Source organism: Tetrao urogallus (assembly GCF_951394365.1).
Source record: "Tetrao urogallus genome assembly, chromosome: 5".
NCBI lineage: Eukaryota > Metazoa > Chordata > Aves > Galliformes > Phasianidae > Tetrao > Tetrao urogallus.
Genome location: NC_136818.1, coordinates 62,594,468 through 62,613,018, shown reverse-complemented (window position 1 = coordinate 62,613,018; position 18,551 = coordinate 62,594,468). Strand labels below are relative to the sequence as shown.

The window sequence follows — 18,551 nt, the reverse complement described above, 5'->3', positions numbered from 1 at the left end:
ATAAGTTCGAGTTTCAAGGGAAAGAAGGAAAGATGACGAATCTCAAGAAACTCTCCTTCATCATACTTGTCTCTCAAAAGCTTCAGCTATCAGTGTGTGCTTACTCAAGGGTTTCCTTCGGCATGCAAAATGAGAATAGGATAAAAATACTCCGCTTGAAGTTTGGATGTTGCATTAACTATCTAGCAGGAAGATATGCTGCCTCTGGTTGGTTAGCCTCTTTTCCTCTTCAAAGCAATAATAAAAATACGGTTAATAGAATCAAAATTGCAAGATACTAGAGATAATGAAATTGTACACATTACACATTATCAGGCTTCTCTTTATGTCCAACTCAACTCACAAGCAAACTCCTTCCCTAAGTCACAGTGAAAATTTAAGACAGATGTCTTTGCTCTCCTGCTGTATCATAAAGAAAGGTTTAATTTACCACATGCAAATTTTGCCTTCAGTGAGAATTTAAAACCTTCAGATTAAAATTCTATAGCCATTCAGAGTTACAGAAAATAAACAAATCCATAATTACATTTTTCTTCCAAAACAAATAGCGAAGCAACAAAAATTCATATGTTTTTGTCAACAAACAGCTAAATCCATCTTACGCCTTCAAATAGTTGTTGCTTACTGCTTACCATCTGGAAGCTTCTGGTGGAATGAAATTCACACTGCATCATATCAAAGAAGATGGGGATCGTAGCTTTTCGAAGCTCCGTCTCGGGGATGAGTGTCATTTCCAAGATAGGTCCCACCATTTCTGGGATGAACTTGATTTTATGCTGACCTTTAAAGGGAAGAAAAAAAAATGCATTTCAGAGCTAATGAATGGCCACTGACTTGGTAGGAGATAATTGTTTTAAAAGCCATAACCATAAATTGTCATATAGTTCAAGCGCAAGACAGTATTTCTCAAGATTGGACTTGATTGGACAATTTCTCAAGATTGGACTGAAATTTGTATTGTAATTTATTTCTCAAGAGGTTAACTATGTGATATTATAAACCCAAGCAATGAAGTTGCTCAACCAGTAGTCAGGCTGGAACTTGCTGAGTTTTCCACAAATCATCCACGCTCACACACGTATTAAATTTCAGGGCTTTCTTTAAATATATGCTACAGATAGAAGGCAGCTAAAAGGTGCATTGCTTGTATTAACTTATTTAGGCTTCTGTATCTTCCACAGCGTACAAAATGTTCCTTGTGTCACTCTATCAAAATGTCACCATGAGTGCATGCTTACACAGCCCCGAGACACGAAGCCACATCTTAGCTAAGCTGACAATATGCCTCCTTTCTCCAGGAGTTGATCTGACTGGCTAACTTTATTTCATATTTATCTTCTCAACAGAAAAACACGCCTCCCCCTGTGCTCCCTGCTACGTGCTCTGCACACAGAGCAGAAAGGAACCCTTAACAGCAACGCAAAGCCTAATAAATACTGGACTTGTTAAGAACACGTAGTTCCTGTTCTTCTGTTGCATGAGGTGCAGAGGACGGAGATTACATATTCTGCAAATGATCAACACAGCTCCACCAGGGAAAGATGCCTGTGCTGGGCAGTGTGAGGGCACCGGGAAGTTGTAGGCACAGGACTCAATGGTGGAAGTTCAGAAAACACAAAGATTCCAACCAGGACTTTGTAAAAGCCAAATAAACACTTCCAGGCATTCGTTTTCTCCCAGCTGTGGCAGACAACTACCCAAAGCAGAGCAGCAGAAGTAGGCTTATTCTAACACAAAGTGCAAAGGAATGTATGGAAGACATTAGAAGTCCAATACCTTAAAGCACTGCACTGAACCTGAAAGATTATGGAGCTCATTTGGTTTTGTAATGCTACTAATAAAAAAGAATAGAAATTCACACTGGTCTGCGTACAGTGCAGGGCATTCAAGGTTCAGTGAGTGAAGTTTCTTACAAAGAAGAGGTTAATAGCTGCAGGCAACAGGGTGCTTTGGGAACACCTCTATGCCCCCAGTGCTGCAGGTGGGCTGGGCTGCCTGCAGGAGCCCTCAGCCCCCCCTGCTTTAACACTCTTGTTTCTCACTGCAGCTTATCAGTGGTACACAATACAAACACATCTCAATTCATTTAGATTCCACTGCACTACGCTGCCATAGCAGTAACCGTTGAAGTATTTAATTAGCAGCTTCACTTCTGACCAGAAGTAACATAAATCTGAGCAAATGTAATCAAGAAAAAATCCTTTAAAGATAAAACATGCTGCTGCTATTTATTTTTTTTTTAAGAGGTATAATTTATGCTACTTGATTTGGCGAACTTCAGAATCCCATTAGCATTAACAATGCTATTAGGGTGAAGGAATGCTCAACCAAAATCGCTACGCCATGTGATGCTCCAATGCTGGCTGCTGGTCAGGAACAGCAGTACAAGCAGTGCAGCCCTCTCTACCTTCCTTACGAGCAGTATTTCACTCAGCATCCCAGGTGCCAGTTTTCCTGTATTATGCCTGGGAAACGTCACATCTGATACTTCAGAAAACAAATGATAATGACAAAAGCCATTATGTGTCAGGCACACATTCAATGTCCCAAGGTTCTCTGTGGATCACAGTTGTTTTTCTCTGCTTCGTGTGCAGGGACCCCCCTCCCCTCAGAAAAGCAACAATTGAAATTGAGACGTGAAAAATGGAGAATTTGCAAAGGTTTGTTATCATTTTTTTTTTAAATCTCTGACTCCCCCTTTTCTGAAGTGAAATGCACAGTTACCCATCGAAAGCAAAACAACTGAGCACCACGTCACCTCAACGAGGAAGGGATGACCTGAATGGAGACCAGGGAGAGTGTGTGCTGAGGCACCCACAGCATGTGCTTGAGGCCCAAGGGACCTTCCACCTCACACAGACCTGAGCCTAAACAGGGCACGCAGCAGCAGGCAGTGACACCATGCTGCAAGCCTGGATGATGCGATCTTGAGCAGTGATATGCACGCAGCATCAGAGCACAAACCAAAGGCCATGGTCCTACTCTGGATGCTGAGAGCCTCCACTGCAGCTGCGTGTCACGCACAGCACTTTCTGACTAACAACCAAGCCATGAATTCTCCCTTTTCTTTTTCAGCCCCCCCTGAAGCGTAGGAGATCCCACACAGGGATTTAATATATGACAAATCTGGAACAAAACTGCAGCCTCTCTTCCAAAAGACAAACTGCACATCTGTTTTTAAAACTGCGTGCAAAACCGGGATTATTTTTTATTCTGACTACATATAAAACTTTCCACAGTGGTTTCTGCCTTGCCACAACATTCTCTATGTAGATTGCTCACCCAACAGCACTGAGCTTCATCTGAGTGAACCAATATGCAAGTGCTTTCTTTATCTGCATGATTTTCATTTCCCAGCTTCTAATCTACCTTTGGGCCACTGAACAATTTGTCAGCAGCCTCACCTCTGCCTTGGGTCAGCTGTGCACACATATAACTAATTCAGAGTGTTATTTGTAATGACTCCTTTTTATATAACGCTCAAAGTTCAGGTCTATTTTTAACCCCAGCCTTCCCTCCCACAACATTAACATCTTCGCCCAGTCCATTCTTGGTATCAGGACTGCGAAGGGAGGGCTGGGCTGGCGACCAGCCCACTGCATGACAGCACCACAGGTTTACTTCAGCTTCAGGACCTTCACTCTTCTACCTTCCACTAGCTGGTTCAATGAAAGCAATGCTTTCTGGTGAGGGGTCTGGAGCACAGGGCTTAGGAATGGCTGAGGGAGCAGGGATTGTTTAGTCTGGAGAAGAGGAGGCTCAGGGATGACTTTATCACTCTCTACTGCTGCCTGCATGGAGACTGTAGTGAGATGGGGGTGGGCCATTGCTCCCATGAGAGACAGAATGAGAGGGAATGGCCTCAAGTTGCTCCAGGAGAGATTCAGCTTGGACACGAGGAAAAAAATTCTTCTATAAAGGAGTGATCAGGCACTGGAATGGGCTGCCCAGGAGTCAGCAACCATGGAGATGTTCAAGGAACATACAGATATTGTACTGGAATGGATGCCCAGAGAGGTGGTGGAGTCACTGACCCTGGGGGTGTTCAAGGAAAGACTGGATGTTGTTTTGAGAGACATGGTTTAGTGGGAACTATTGGTAATAGGTGAATGGTTGGACTGGATGAGCTTTTAGGCCTTTTCCAACCTTGGTGATTCTATGATTCTATACTAAGGGATGTGATTTAGTGGGAAACAGTGGTGGCAGGTGGTTGGTTTGACTGGATGATCTTGGAGGTCTTTTCTAACCTTGGTGATTCTATGATTCTGACCTGTCTTTCCTCAATCGACTCTACCATCAGGAATTTTTTTTGTTGCTTTTTCAACATTCCCCTGTTGAAAACATTAACCATTGAAAATTGACATACGTGACCCAGCATCAAACTCAGTTTTGTATAGCTGAGCTGCACTACGTAATGCTTTTCAGTGCATGCCATTTGATTCCCTGCATTTACATCAAGACAGCCTTCTGTGTGCTCCCACGATATTCATCCAGGTCTAAGGTGCCTCAGTTCTAACTACGCAGTGACACCAAACAATGTATTATTTTTAAAAGTTCAGGCTGTGATTCGGAAGGAAATAAGCCTACAGATAATAATATGCATTGCCACTGATGCATGCAGGAAAATGAAAACCTCACAGCACTTTCAGAAAGCCAGCACAGCAGGGGCTCTGCACGCTGAGACTACACTCCCCAAAGCCATCCTCACTGCTACTGCATCACAGCACACAAACCTAAAGCCTTTGTGAGCAAATCGAGCAAGGTATCAGACAGGACAGACACAGCAAGGGTTTATGTAGAAAATCTGTCAGTCCGGATCTCTCACACAGGGCTCCCTGTTTAAAACAAAATCTTTACTCCTAAATTACATTAAAGTGTGTATGCACAGTTACCTATTGCTGTACTCTACTACACATGGTCCTTTTTCTTTCTTTCTTTTTTTAATGCAACCACCACTGCACCAGAAATACGCAGGCAAAAAATAACCTTCCAGAGTTTGTATTTTACCATCTAATTTCAGAAAATAAGTTATACTTTTGAATGTGCGTCACAGCTAAAGGTCTGTCTGGTGAAAAGTTTCAACTCTGCAAGTATCACGCGCTGAATTTCTAAACAAAAAGTTAGGGGATAACATAAATCAAAAAGTCAAAGTTATTTGTTTCTGTCGAATCTTATACACAATGGCAGGTAGTCATAAAAAATTATATGCTCAAGGTTATGCAAGAATAATAGCTTTCTGCTTTGGATTTTGTTTCTGAGCATATACATGTTAAGAATTTGACTAATGTAGTGAAACTTCTAAGATAAAAGCATCAAACGCACTACAATCAATTCCTCTGCAGTGGTAAGTCAGTATTCTTTCCTAATTGATGCTGTGACATACATGAGATTGGTGGAGAGCCAGAAGTTAAACATGATCAGCACTGACTATCTGTATCACAAAGAAGTGGAGAAAAAGAACGATTCTCATTATGAAAAGTACAAAGGCCTTGCTGGATTGGGGTCCTGGCTGTGATTTACCTTTCTCCTGCAGCTTTTGTTATGAAGTGCAACAATTTACCAACTCCCTCAACATGTAAAATTTCAGAACTAATGATCCCAGTTGCTTAGGGAATGCACAGACATCAGAGCTAGAAGAGGTCACGGAGTCATCTTCCTGAGTAATAACAGTTTGTAAAGAAGAAACCAAAATTCTATCTAAAACTCTATCATGACAGCACAAAGATTGAAGGAAACACTGCCCCTCTATGCAGTCAATTCACAAAACACCGGTGGAAATGGTTAACATCTCCCTGTTAATGGTGAAAAGCAGAACTCAAAGGCAGCTGAATAGCGTGCACAAGAGCAGCCAACGTCAGTGGCAGCAGTAAAAAGCACAACGTGCTCCACTGTTGATCCAAGTTTGAATATCAATCCAAGGTTGAATAAAAGGGCCACGTGTTAGAACAGCCAGATGCATACGTACAAACACCTCCACTTCAGTCTACTAAATGGCAGGAAAAGTACACCCGGTTTAAAAACTCAAAGATGCCAGAGAAAGTAGGAAAAGTAACAGATGGGTATGTGACTGTAAGCATAAAGCACTGAAGGATTTAGCTAATAACCACCATGGAGGCTGCCAGCATCCTGAGCTGGCTGACCCAGCATCTGTTCTGGGGCTGGAACCATTACCTGCCTGTCAAGTCCCACATCAGCTGTGCATTATGCTTTAATCTGTTCTCCAGATTTGTGAAAGATGCTTCTAATAAAAAGTGAATTCAACTGGTCTTGGAAGGCTTTTTTTCATCATTCCAGCAGAGTGGATGATACCTCTGTGATATCAAGTAATTGTGAACCCTGGTAACCCCTTCCTTTATATATGCTTATATATTTTTTCAAGCTTCAGCAACAACAGTTCAGCTGGAGATATAAGTCAAGTGGCAAATGCATTTATTTCTGATAACTTAAGAAACTTTTGATAAAACTCAGAACAGCTGAAGTGTCTCTGCTGTTAAGCCCAAGAAAATGAAATCTGGTAGATGAGTACACTCAGTTCGCAGTGAATACTCCGTTGCTCACAAAACTTAATCCCTGTATAGCTAAATTATACCCACAAAACATACCTGGAGTTGAGAAAGGTCTGCCTAATTTACCCACAAACTGAGGATGTCCAGCTTCCCATTCTTTGCTGATCACCCCGAGTCATTCTGGTACAGTCAAACAAGACTGAAAATCAGACTTCAAGCTGAATTTCCAGGCAAAGCTACTGGCAGCCCTCAGATATCTTCATTTTGCTACAATACAATGGATCTAAGTGTATGTGTCCATATGCATATTTTTATATCCATTTATTTATTGAAAAAAAGAGCAAAAGCCCTCACTATAATTGTTTCTGTTTAAAATGAGGTTGAACACCACAAAACGAAAATGAAGATGCATAAACACTGACTAGTTGTGTGTCTTCTCAGATGGTGAACTAAGTATGCAGAGGAGGCTTTATTTCTTACATCACTTGCTTCCTAGGTGCCTATTTCAGGAGAAAGTAGCCTTGTTTCATCTGAACCTCCTTTAAGCAAACAGTGGCTGAAAGCATTGAGCAACAGGTGTTCATGCTACTTACCCAGATTGTACCACATGTCCCTGATTTCAAAACCAATCTGCCTTCTCATATCACCATACCTTAAAGAGAGAACAAAAAACATGATTTAAAAAATAAAAATAAAAAAAAAATCACATACAGGACATATCAATAAGCAGAGAAATTTGGTTTGAAAATCTGACCAGTGTTCAAAAATGTCTGAAAGCAGAGGTCAATCTGTGCAGGGGGGTTGAAACTAGAGTGATCTTTGAGGTCCTTTATCAACCCAGGGCATTCTATGATTCTGTGATGATTCTATGAAATCCTCCAGGTGTGACCCTTATCAGTGACACTGCTCCTCGCTCCCCCAGCTCTGCCACACACCTTCATGCACTGATCTCTGCAGAATTCAAGTGGGGCCAAAGGGAGAGGCAGACTTGCTCAGGATGCCCCAAGAGATGCAGCCCCAAAGGCTGCAGCTCGCCCTGCACTCCGTGCTGTCCCTCAGAGATCATCGAGTTTCCACGTATGGAACAAATTTCTACTTACTGAAGGGAGAACACAAACATTCACCTGGGCAAACCTCTGTTTTTGGATTACCTAACCATCCTCTGGGACACGTGGGTGTTTGCAGAGATTAATTGTGAGCGTTTCCTACTTCCCAAACAGCGATGGCTGGAGGAAGCACGGCAGAGAGCTGCACGGCCTAAGGCTCTGTTTTATTTTTACACACATTCTTAGCATAACGTTGTCCTAGAAAATAAATCCAGGAGCGCCGAGTGACATCTTGTGTGAAATCATAAAGGAAGAGCTTTTGTGTTGCACATCATGGGGGTGTGGGGTGCTGGGCCGAAGCAACACGGATGCTCCTTTGCCTGGTGGCCCAATGTCTCCTGTTCAGCTCTGGTGCCACCTGTGCCACATGCCCTCCATCACAGCATTGATGCCAGGAAAGCTTAATGAACACAAAAAAGCCTACTGACTTCATGCATTACCAGACCTACACCATAACCATCCTGCAAGCCTATGTAAGGAGCTCCAACAACCCACTTGCTACACAGATTATTTACTGAAGACCATTAATTAAACCACAGGATGAGCAAACGGTTGTGTCTGGCAACTTGTGGAGTTTGTGTGGGATAACAGTGAGATAACCTGTCATTAATAAGGATTAATGATATTTCTCTTTATCATTCAGTACGTAATTACCTAACGTTTCAATCCAACATTTAGTAAAAAACTGCAGATTACAATAATTAAATTTTAATTATTGAATATTTAGCACATTGAAATATGTACTTAGAAAAGAGGGCGAGTGAAATTGAATGAAGTGATTATTTATATCGCTTTGGCATAGAACTGATAGTTGTTTCCCCACAGCAATAAAAGTTAGTGCTTTCAACCACTTACTGCATCTGATGAATTTACTGTCTTGGTTTTCGTCCCCCCAAACACGATTAAACTGAAAATAACAACTCGCAAAATCATTATAAACAGAGATTTACAATTTAGCAGACTTCATTAAGTATCCACTTCAAATGACTTAGTCTGTTTACTTATCTCAGTAGTGAGTAATGCCTGTTGATCTCTCAGATTTCGTCAGTGAAATATGCTGCCCCACTTAATATCAGAATCACTTCCGAACATTTCCATCCAAGGATCTTATTCTCACAAAGAGGAAAATCAGTCTCCAGATGTATTTTAGGGGCGTTTCCAGTCCCACCTGGCATTTCCAGCTCCCTGGCATTGGTTTTTGCTCAGATCAGGAGCCCAATCAATAGGAGCCCCATTGGGTGGGCGCACCCCAGCTCTGCTCAGAGGAGAAGGGAAGAGAATTTGGACCCAGAGCTGCTGAGCTCAATCCCTCTGCCTTTCCACCTGGTTGGGACTGCAGCACTTTGACTTCTGTCAGTGTCCTTTGCACTTATTGAAGAGTTTGTACCACTGATCTCATCTTGTGCAAAAACATGGCTCATGCATTCCAGCTCTAACAAAATGGGATTTATATCACTGAACAAAAGCACCTTGATTTCTCTGTGCAAGTCAGTGGCTTTCATGCTATTTGTGGTATTTGTATCACTACTGCAAAACCCCAAGCTTTATTTAAGATCACTTTTCCACCAAACTTTTAAATATTTCTGTCTCATCACAGCAGCCCCACAAGTCATGCGTACGTATCGAATCACAGAATGGCCTGGGATGAAAAGGACCACGATGCCCATCCAGTTTCAACCCCAAGCTATGTATGCATGGTCACCAACCACCAGACCAGACTGCCCAGAGCCATATATGATACATCACACAGTGCTGAAAAATTCTGTTTTAACACTGTGGTAAATCACAGCTTCCAAAGGAAACAGCTCCAAACTCAGGATGGAGTGGATGAGTCTGAAGGGCAAAACTCAGCTGCTGGGGGAAAAAAAAAAAAAGAAAATAGAAAGAAAAAAAGAGAGCCCTCTGCTTTTTGGTCAAAGAGTGCAGCCCACATGGTGCTGCCACTTCCAGCAAAACCCTTACAACCGCATCACACAGCAGCAGTGTGAAACTCTTCCCATTCTCACTGCGGTATCTCACATCACAGTAACACACAAAAAGGCTTCAGTTCAGTAATACAAAATACACCGTATCTCTCTATAGATAGAATATATATTACACATAGAAGAGGCTTGCTCAGGGACTCGGAGCTCTGAAACTGCATTAACTGTGGAAACCCGACTGAAAATGGAAACAAACTGCTTTTGCAGGCATTCTTTACAGGCACCACAGCACCGAAAGTGAACCTGCACATACAGTCTCAAAATATTCAACCAGCTTTTTCAGCGCTCAGTCAAGGATAAGGGTCCTCTGCACTGGGAGCCCGAAGAAATTTGGGGAGAAATGCACACACGAAAATATTCACACTGCAGTGTTTCTTCTTTCCTTTCATTTGCTGTGGGGTTCTGAAGTAAAAACCACACAGCTTGAGCTGCCCAGTCAGAGGTAGGCAGTGCAACTCCTTCTATAAGCAGGGGAGCAACACTCTACAAAGCCAGTCCTTAGGGATAACACAGGGATGTGGGCTGCAGTTGGGGAAATTCACCCTAACAGGCTGTCAGGAATTAAGCAATAAAGAGTGCCCACAGAATGAGAACGATCACAAAGCTGAAGTGATTTAAAAATGCAGCTTTGTAATATGTTAATACTTCTGAGAAGTCTTGACTTCATGAATATCCCGCAGTATAAAATACTGTCTTCATCAGTAATGAATCATGTAATTTAGATCTTGATTCAAGGGTAGGAACACACGCAAAGCTTGATTCATGTTTTTAAAAACCAACCTTTCATTATACCATGATTGTGTCTCAATTTGAATAGATTTAGCTAAGAAATTAAACTAAAATTATGTTAACAGACCTCAAGTTCTCGTCCACAATTTAGACGACGAATAGGACTTACTTGTTAAGTATTTTTGCCCTCTTAGCACTTGAAAAATTCTCCAGTTGCAAGGACTCTTGCGTGAGAAAAGCAACGGCGAGGTGGAAGTAGTTGTTCCAAAGCTGAAAGGACCCAGAACGACAAGAACAGATACCATTAATTCTCTGAAACGTTTCTCTGCACATCCACAAAACACCTTAGAAGAATCGAAGTCATTCACATAAATATTTAAAGGTGAAAATAACAGACACTACACAGGCATTGTTTCTTGATGTATTTAGTACATCCCCTCGCTGCGTTCATCTTCCCATGAAACATCTCCCACCTACAAATCCTAATCGATTGCATTTGGTTATACAAGTAAAATAAAATATGAACACATAAATATGGATAAAAGATAGAAAAGGATCTACACTCAGACCCCACATTCGAGTCAATAGCTCTAGCAAAGCACCTGTTAATGGCTCCTTACATGGGTTGAGAGTGATGGGACAAGGGGGAACGGTCTTAAACTGAGACAGGGGAGGTTTGGGCTGGATATTAGGAGGAAGTTTTTCAGCCAGAGGGTGGTGAGGCACTGGAACAGGTTGCCCAAGGAGGCTGTGGATGCCCCATCCCTGCAGGCATTCAAGGCCAGGCTGGATGTGGCTCTGGGCAGCCTGGGCTGCTGGTTGGTGACCTGCACACAGCAGGGGGTTGGAACCAGGTGATCATTGTGGTCCTTTTCAACCCAGCTCATTCTGTGTTTCTATGACCAGTCTGGAAAGGGTCCTTTTCCCTTTTTGCACATCCAGAGGGAAATGAGGAGTTCAGTATGGTACTGTGGGATAAGACTTGGTGCTGCTGTAAGCGGAGAACGACAGTGGAGTGTAAGTGCTGAGCACAGGACAACTGAATGGGCTAACTGGGATTCCAGGGTTTACGGTCAACACACAGACAACAAAATCGTGTGGCACATGGGGACATGGACACTGGGCATGGTGGGGATGGGCTGGCAGCTGGACTTGGGGATCACAGAGGTCTTTTCCAGCTTTATTAGTTCTAGTTGTTTGGGACAGAAGTTTATTACACTATTCATATTACATCCCAAGACGCTGTTTGGTATTTTGATAATTTTTTTTCTTACCTGCAACTCAAAGTTGGCTTGATCAAGAAATTTTTTGTTTAGCATATCTGCATACTGATTAATTGCTCGCAGGAAGACTCTGAAAGATCAAGAGAAAATTACATAATTACACACTCTTCGGCGGCACCTTTGTACACTTGGCATTCCAATTAGACAAAAATGGGAGTCTGTCTGGGAAGTGAGATTTGTAGCTGTTACTTGAAAAGCAGTGTGATCTCACCACTGTTGAGCACACGGAATTATATGCAGATGTTCTCAAAATTAATCAAGCAAATTCGCAGACGCGGGGTAAAGAAACATAAGGGATGTTTTGGATAAAAATCACTTGTCTTTAAAATATCTCATGATAATCAGGAGATCATTAAACATTCAGTTTATTAGAGGAAAAATGAAATTGTTTCTTCCCCCCCCCCCCCCTTTAAAGTGACAGCGTCTGAATGCTGCAGCTCACCAGAACTGAAACTGGCTCTATTTTAACTTGCAGGTGAAACAAAACGTGTTTTCAAACACATGAGACAGACACTATTTTACTTACGGAACAAAAACACATTAAAAAGCTGCTGAAGGACAGTCTTCAAAATGTTGTGCAATGTTCTACTTCTAAAATGTTAATTTAATACCCAGTACAGTTTATTGCTTCTCTAAAAAGGTTGCTTGTTAAATTGCAATAGGAGTTGGCTTGACAAGCTTTAAAAATAAAACCAAATGGTACAGTATAAGTAGGTCACTACATATTCATGGTGCTGAAAAGTAAACATATTATTCTCTGGTATTCTAATCTCCATTTCCAAAATAAACATTAGATTCCTCCTGAAAACTTTAAATTTATGCTATGGAACTGCCAGCTAATGCCCAGACAAATGAGCTTGTCTTGGGAGCAGGCTATCTGTGATACAGATTTATGTCCCTTAAAGCTCTAGAAACGATGAAGACCAATCATGACACGTATAACCTTTCTTTCCTTTTCCCCAAAAGCAATCTTTAAGAAGAGACTGGCACTACTGGATGCAAGTAAGAAAATTAATCTTCTACAAGCTGACAAAAAATAAAATAAAATTAAAACAGTAGAAGGAGTTGGAACTTTTATTTGAATTTAAGATACCTACTGATCTGTCCTGAGAAAAAAAGAAAAGAACATCTAGCTAAATGCTTGGCTGCCCAAATGAAATCAAACCTCACACCGAGATCAGGATGGGAGCAGAGATTATTCACGTATACAAAACTAACAAAACAAGGCACTAATTGTCACACGGTTGGGATGCATCTGTACTGTAAAATCAGATTCGTCCAACAGCAGGAGAAGAAAAGTATCCAAACATGAACAGAAAGATTGTTCTATTTTTATTTTTCCTGGTAGAAGCATGAAAGAAAATGCAGATAATAATTATTAAATAGCAATGAATATGTAAAAGCAAAAGATATATACACACATACATAGATACGCTTGTGTGTCTAAATACATAAAAATATACATATCTATATATGCATACATACATTTCTTAATATTGCTCTTTGTACCTCAAGATTTCACATGCATCCCTGTACTTGTACCCAGCACACGCAGAGATGCATTTCAGGAACTGCACTTCCATGCATTATTCACCAGAATCTTTGTCAGTGTATATATTTGGAAACAACTCCATTAAGAGATTTTATAAATGAGATGAATTCAGCATACACAATAACACGCTGCGGACGTGTTTCAGATCTATGATTCAATTACTGAGCTGTAGCACGTACTAAGATTGAATCCAACGTTATCCCTGTAACCAGAACACCACCAATTCCGTCTGTAGATTTATGTCCTGTTTTGTTTTGTGCTTTTAAGGTCTGACAATGCTCTGAGGTCCAAAACTCTTCCCAGAAGGATCAGCAATGTACCAGCAGGAAGAGCTCGCTGATGCTCCTCGTCCTACCAAGATAAAATCAGTTCCAATACAGGGAGGATTATGCTTCCAATTTAATTATGTTGCCTCAAGACATCACTGTAATGTATTCAATCTGCTCCATCTAATTAAGCTTTGGAACAATCTCATTACTTTATATACCATTATTTTTCTTCAAATCGTAGCTCTCATTTTTCCCCACGTTCATTCAAGTGACTACAAATAAACAACAAACAGTGCAGAATCTACTGTACATTGCAACAGGAAAAGGACCAAACCACAACACATCTATAAAACTGTAATTGTAAATAAATGCCACCACTCACTCGCAGCCCATATGCTATCCTGTAACTAGAGTGCTCTGTGAAAGCAGGCATTCTCCCAACCTCCTGCAGTAGAACATCAGAAAAAAAAAAAAGAAAAAAGAAAAAAGGAAAAAAACATAGAGATTTGACTGTTGATTTTTTAATTATTCAAGCCCCATTTTGGTTTTCATTTAATTTGATGTTACACTCCATCCTATTACCATAAAAAGTTACACAGTGGAATAATCAGAGACCAGTTGAACTACTACTACCTCCTGGCACCATTAAAGTCACCACAATGGTTTCTCTCATCCTGAGCTCATAATGCATCCCAACTTCTTTCTTACAGGATCTCCCAGTGTCAAGAGAAAACAAGGTGCCGATGACTTAATCTCAGGAAGTTGATTTTAAGAATATATATGAAAACAAGACCACGGAGAAGCAGCAAGTTGGTTAACAGATGGAGAGACTTCATCCCACCTTCGCCGTAGAGTAAAGTTGGATGGTTATGAAGCCCACAAAAGAAATGCTGAATGTAGGTGATGACGTAGGTGAACGTTGCTTTCTGTTGCCATCACTGACTCCTGAACACCTTATATTCTCTGACAAAAATGTCATCCTGCTGGAATACAGACAGGACCTCAAAACAAAACAAAACATCTGAAACAGGATCTCAGAGAATGTGTTGATATTCTGAAACCAATATAGAACAAAACGCCATGATTTGGATGCTCTCAAGAGGAAGATTTTAAAACAGGATAGAAGATGCTTGTGCATCCTCACATTCACCTAGGAGAATGTCAGTGCCAATGCACACATCTACCAGTGCAGATTTCTTTGGCTGTTTCCCATCAGGTTGCTCTCCATGCTTAAACTGGAGCAGACAGATGTGAGCCTCATCCTCTCCCTCTTCTGACAGCAAAGTGAAGAGGAGTGAGAAAACCCAGAAAGACAGCAGAGAAATCGTAGGGTTTCTGGAAAGCATCTTGAGGATGCAGATGAGTCAAATCCAGCATTGACTGGGAATTCTGCTTGATGTTGCGCAGATGTATGGAAATCCAATGGTGCTGAAAAGAAGGGATTCTCCTGGACATTGAAATGCCATCCTGTGAAAGAGCTGCAACAATGGACATGGGGCTACGTGGTGAAAAGTCTGAACGTTTGGTGGCCTCCTTACTATTTTGGTACGTTGCTCAGTTGCATGCTTCACTGGAAAGAAAGATGAGTGCTCTGGAGAGATCATGTGGATGGAGGGGGAAAAAAAAAAGAACACTGCTCAATGAATTCCTGGCTCTACTCCAGGAAATGGCGTGTTATCGCCTGCAAAGTTTGCTGCAACTCATGAATTTAAATGGTTCAGGTTTATGCCCAAATAAAATTCAAAAGAGGAAGCAGAATATTTTTATGAATAATTTCAGGTCTTAGTCCAAACCTCTTCTCTTTCAAGGCAGGTTTTGATGGTTTGCAATAACTTCACTGTTAAAGCGAGAGACACAAGAAAACCAACAAAAAAAGCCATCCAAAAAAGGCTTTCTCAGAACAGGCATAGTTAACAGATGAAGGTGGACTTGTTTTGAACATCACAGGGCCAAGAGAAGTCACCAAAAGTATCTCCCACATTCAGATGAAGAACATCAATCCGCAGGGGCACAGCTTATCTCAGTGTAATTAATAACAAAGATTAGCTCTTGGTGCTCGCGCATAAAAAGGAGTGCTTTTCTCCAAGCTCAGCTTCTACTAACAAAAGAATGCATTACCCATGTCAGGAAGAGCCACGAAAGTCAAAACCTTGAGAAAGAGAGAAGTTGAGAGGCTGGAACTGCTCACAATGTACTGAAGTTAGAATACTGAGAACGTCACACGCAGCAACAAAATCTAACGCTAGCATATTGCAGAAGATTTGTTAGACAAAAGACTTTATCAACCCAATTAAAAGAAGGAAATTAACATTTTTTCACAATGTGATCGGAATAGAAGGGATATGAACACAGAAGAAAATCACTTCAGGAGATGTGAAGGGAAGACAGACTGGTGCTGAAGGACAAGTAACAAAACTAACATCCTACAGGGATGAGGTTTGTGGCTGCTCAGCCTCTGAGGATGGGTGGTGGTGGGGCTGCCTCTCAATGCATCAGCAGCTTTCTGTTGTAGTTACAGTGAAGGTCCTTTGAGGCAGGGACTGATTTCTAATCCTCTGTTTAGACAGTTTCTAGCAGAGTAAGGCTCTATTCCATCATCTGGGTGCCTTGATAATGTATCCCTTTTCATTTATTTCCTGATAAGACACCTTATCAGTTCTTTGTAAGTCAGGAGGAATGACCACTTGCGCCAGCACACAGTGAGTCAAACACCTGTGCTGCAGTTGGTACCACTCACCTTGCTCTCCCTGCCCAGGCAAAAGGACATTTAAGTCCTAATTCCTTCCATAATTTCTCCTCCCTTACAGCCCTCCATCCAGAGTCAATAAACTCACAAATATGCTTCCTGTTCAAGCTGTAAACATAGCTTCAATTGCAACCACTGCGTATTTTTATCACTGTTAATGCTTAATCACGCCCAGTGGTCCCACAGGGGGTTAAATGGTTTGTGGATGCACGCCTAGAGATTGCTAAAGCAAATAATAACACAAATACTACTGCTTTGATTCTGTTATTTTACCTTTGCAGAGAAGCCCCTTTTTCCTGCATACAATCTCACTGAATCCAGGAGTCTATTCCTACTTGTCACATCTAGACCTGCCCCACTGGCAACAACAAATGAAAAGACAAAGAGGTAGAGCACATAAATGGAACAGCAGTCACTGTGCCAAACAAATCCTTTTCTCTTCCCTTTCTCAGGTACAGTTGGTTCTTCTTTCTCCATTCTCTCATAATTAATCACATGCCCTGATTTTTTTGTTCACTCCGGTGAACAGATTCGATGCCCCATGTTCATTCAGCCTCTCCCACCACTAGAAGGCATTTGCAAAAGCTAAAGGAGATGAGCAGAGCTGCATCACACCCAAGTCATTGAGTAAAACGCGTGCAGATCAAACTAACTCTGCACAAAGAGTTTTTATGGAGAATGATATTTCAGAAGAATCTCTCCTACAGTACATTCTGTTCTGCGTACTATCTTGTCAGCTTTTGCATCAGGTTTGCACTAAAACTACTTGCTAAAATACTTACAAGAAAATCTGAAAACAGTGCAAGCTACAAATGCAGTCCATGAAACTCTGAAGAGACCAAAGAACAAGTACAGGAGAACCAAGGAACCGAAGGACAAACGGTTTCTGTAATGACAGCATAACGATCTAAACAAGAATATACACACACAGCTTAAAATAATCTAGGTTTAGCTGCTAATTCAATAAAAGAGGGAATTTGAGAGATGTTATAAAAGGGCCTATTACACCATTTCAGTTAATTTAGATGGAGGGATAATGAATGCTTTATTACAGCTGATCGGCCTTCCTGCACATTACCATGCCTCGCATGCCTGTGATTTTGCTGCTCTGGGAGACAAATTTGCTGTGCATATATGAGACAGACTACTCTTGTCAGACTGTGTACGAAACAACAGACCTAGACCTTGAAATCCCCATGCAAAACCCAGACCTGAACAACTGCTCACTAACGCATGAATACCAAAGTCTTCTTTTAAAGAGCAATCACATCAAATATCTTCAAATTATTTCCCAACTTTTCATCTGCAAAGCGCAGTTAAGTTTTAAACAACTTTTCACTTGCATATAAATTAAAATTCACATTTTAATACATCCCAGTAGCAGCTTTTCTCTTGGCATCACATACGGGATGATGATTTTCCAATTATTTTGACCCCGGAACACAGAGAATATGTAATACTCAGATGCATATTCTGTGTATGTCAGATGAAAGGGAAAATCATGGAAATGTATGAGCACGAGGGCACGTGCCCTCCTCCCATCTCCCCTCAATCGTTTCCCATCCCAAACTCTTTTCTCTCCTTGTGATATTATTACTGTTAACTTCTTTTCACACCTCCCAACCTGACAGCTGCTCAGCCCACATCAAGGTTTCCAAAATCCTTTTCATTTTACGCTCCTCTATGTGATGGCTCTCTGCCAAGCCTACCTCTCACTTATTCCTTCTCGTTGTTGTTCAATAATACGTTAAAAAGATTCCTCGCAATATATTCCTTCTAATTCATCAGGCTAAAGAGCAGCCAAAACTCGGGAAGAAAAAAAACGAGAAGAAAGAAAGAAACAAAACCCTTGATCATTTGCTTTCTGTTGAATTACAATTCCTGGGCTGACTGTGATAATAGCACACAGTAATCCCAATGAAGACTTGCTGCTAAATACTTACATTAGCATAATCTTCTCCAATCGTCTACTTCACACCAGCACAGGTGCATCGTGTCACTTTATTAACCCATTTTCTAATAAATATTTCAGAAACAGTTTTAGCATATTATCTATGATCACTGACACCTCCTTCCTGATTTATATTCTGCGCTGTGCGTCCTCTAAAACAACGGGGACGGATGAATGAAAAATAACTGCAAGTTACAACATTCTGAAGGACAAACTTGCGCTCTGACTACCAACAATCGCATCCACAGCGCGCTGCCTCACCAACCACCTCTGCAGTGCTGCTGCCTCGCACCTAAAGGCCCGTTTTTGCAATGGAGAATTGCTCTGATGCCGGGCAATCAAACGATGAATGTTAACAGAAAGAAACAAAACAAAGGGGAGAAGAAAGTTGGGATTTCTTTTTCAAAAGAAATTCCGTCTCCAGAAA

The 18,551-nt window shown here is 41.3% G+C and overlaps 1 protein-coding gene across 11 annotated transcripts in view; it reads right to left on the bottom strand.

The window, feature by feature from the left end:
• The window catches only part of DOCK1 (dedicator of cytokinesis 1), a gene marked incomplete at both ends in the record, with an annotated part of 271,662 nt that overhangs the window by 67,417 nt on the left and 185,694 nt on the right, over positions 1-18,551 (bottom strand). For all 11 annotated transcript variants that reach the window (XM_079535574.1, XM_079535578.1, XM_079535579.1 and 8 more), the window contains 4 exons: positions 633-781; positions 7,100-7,158; positions 10,493-10,593; positions 11,598-11,676. In XM_079535574.1, the coding sequence (XP_079391700.1) occupies positions 633-781; positions 7,100-7,158; positions 10,493-10,593; positions 11,598-11,676 (388 nt within the window). The remainder of the gene's footprint in view (positions 1-632; positions 782-7,099; positions 7,159-10,492; positions 10,594-11,597; positions 11,677-18,551) is intronic.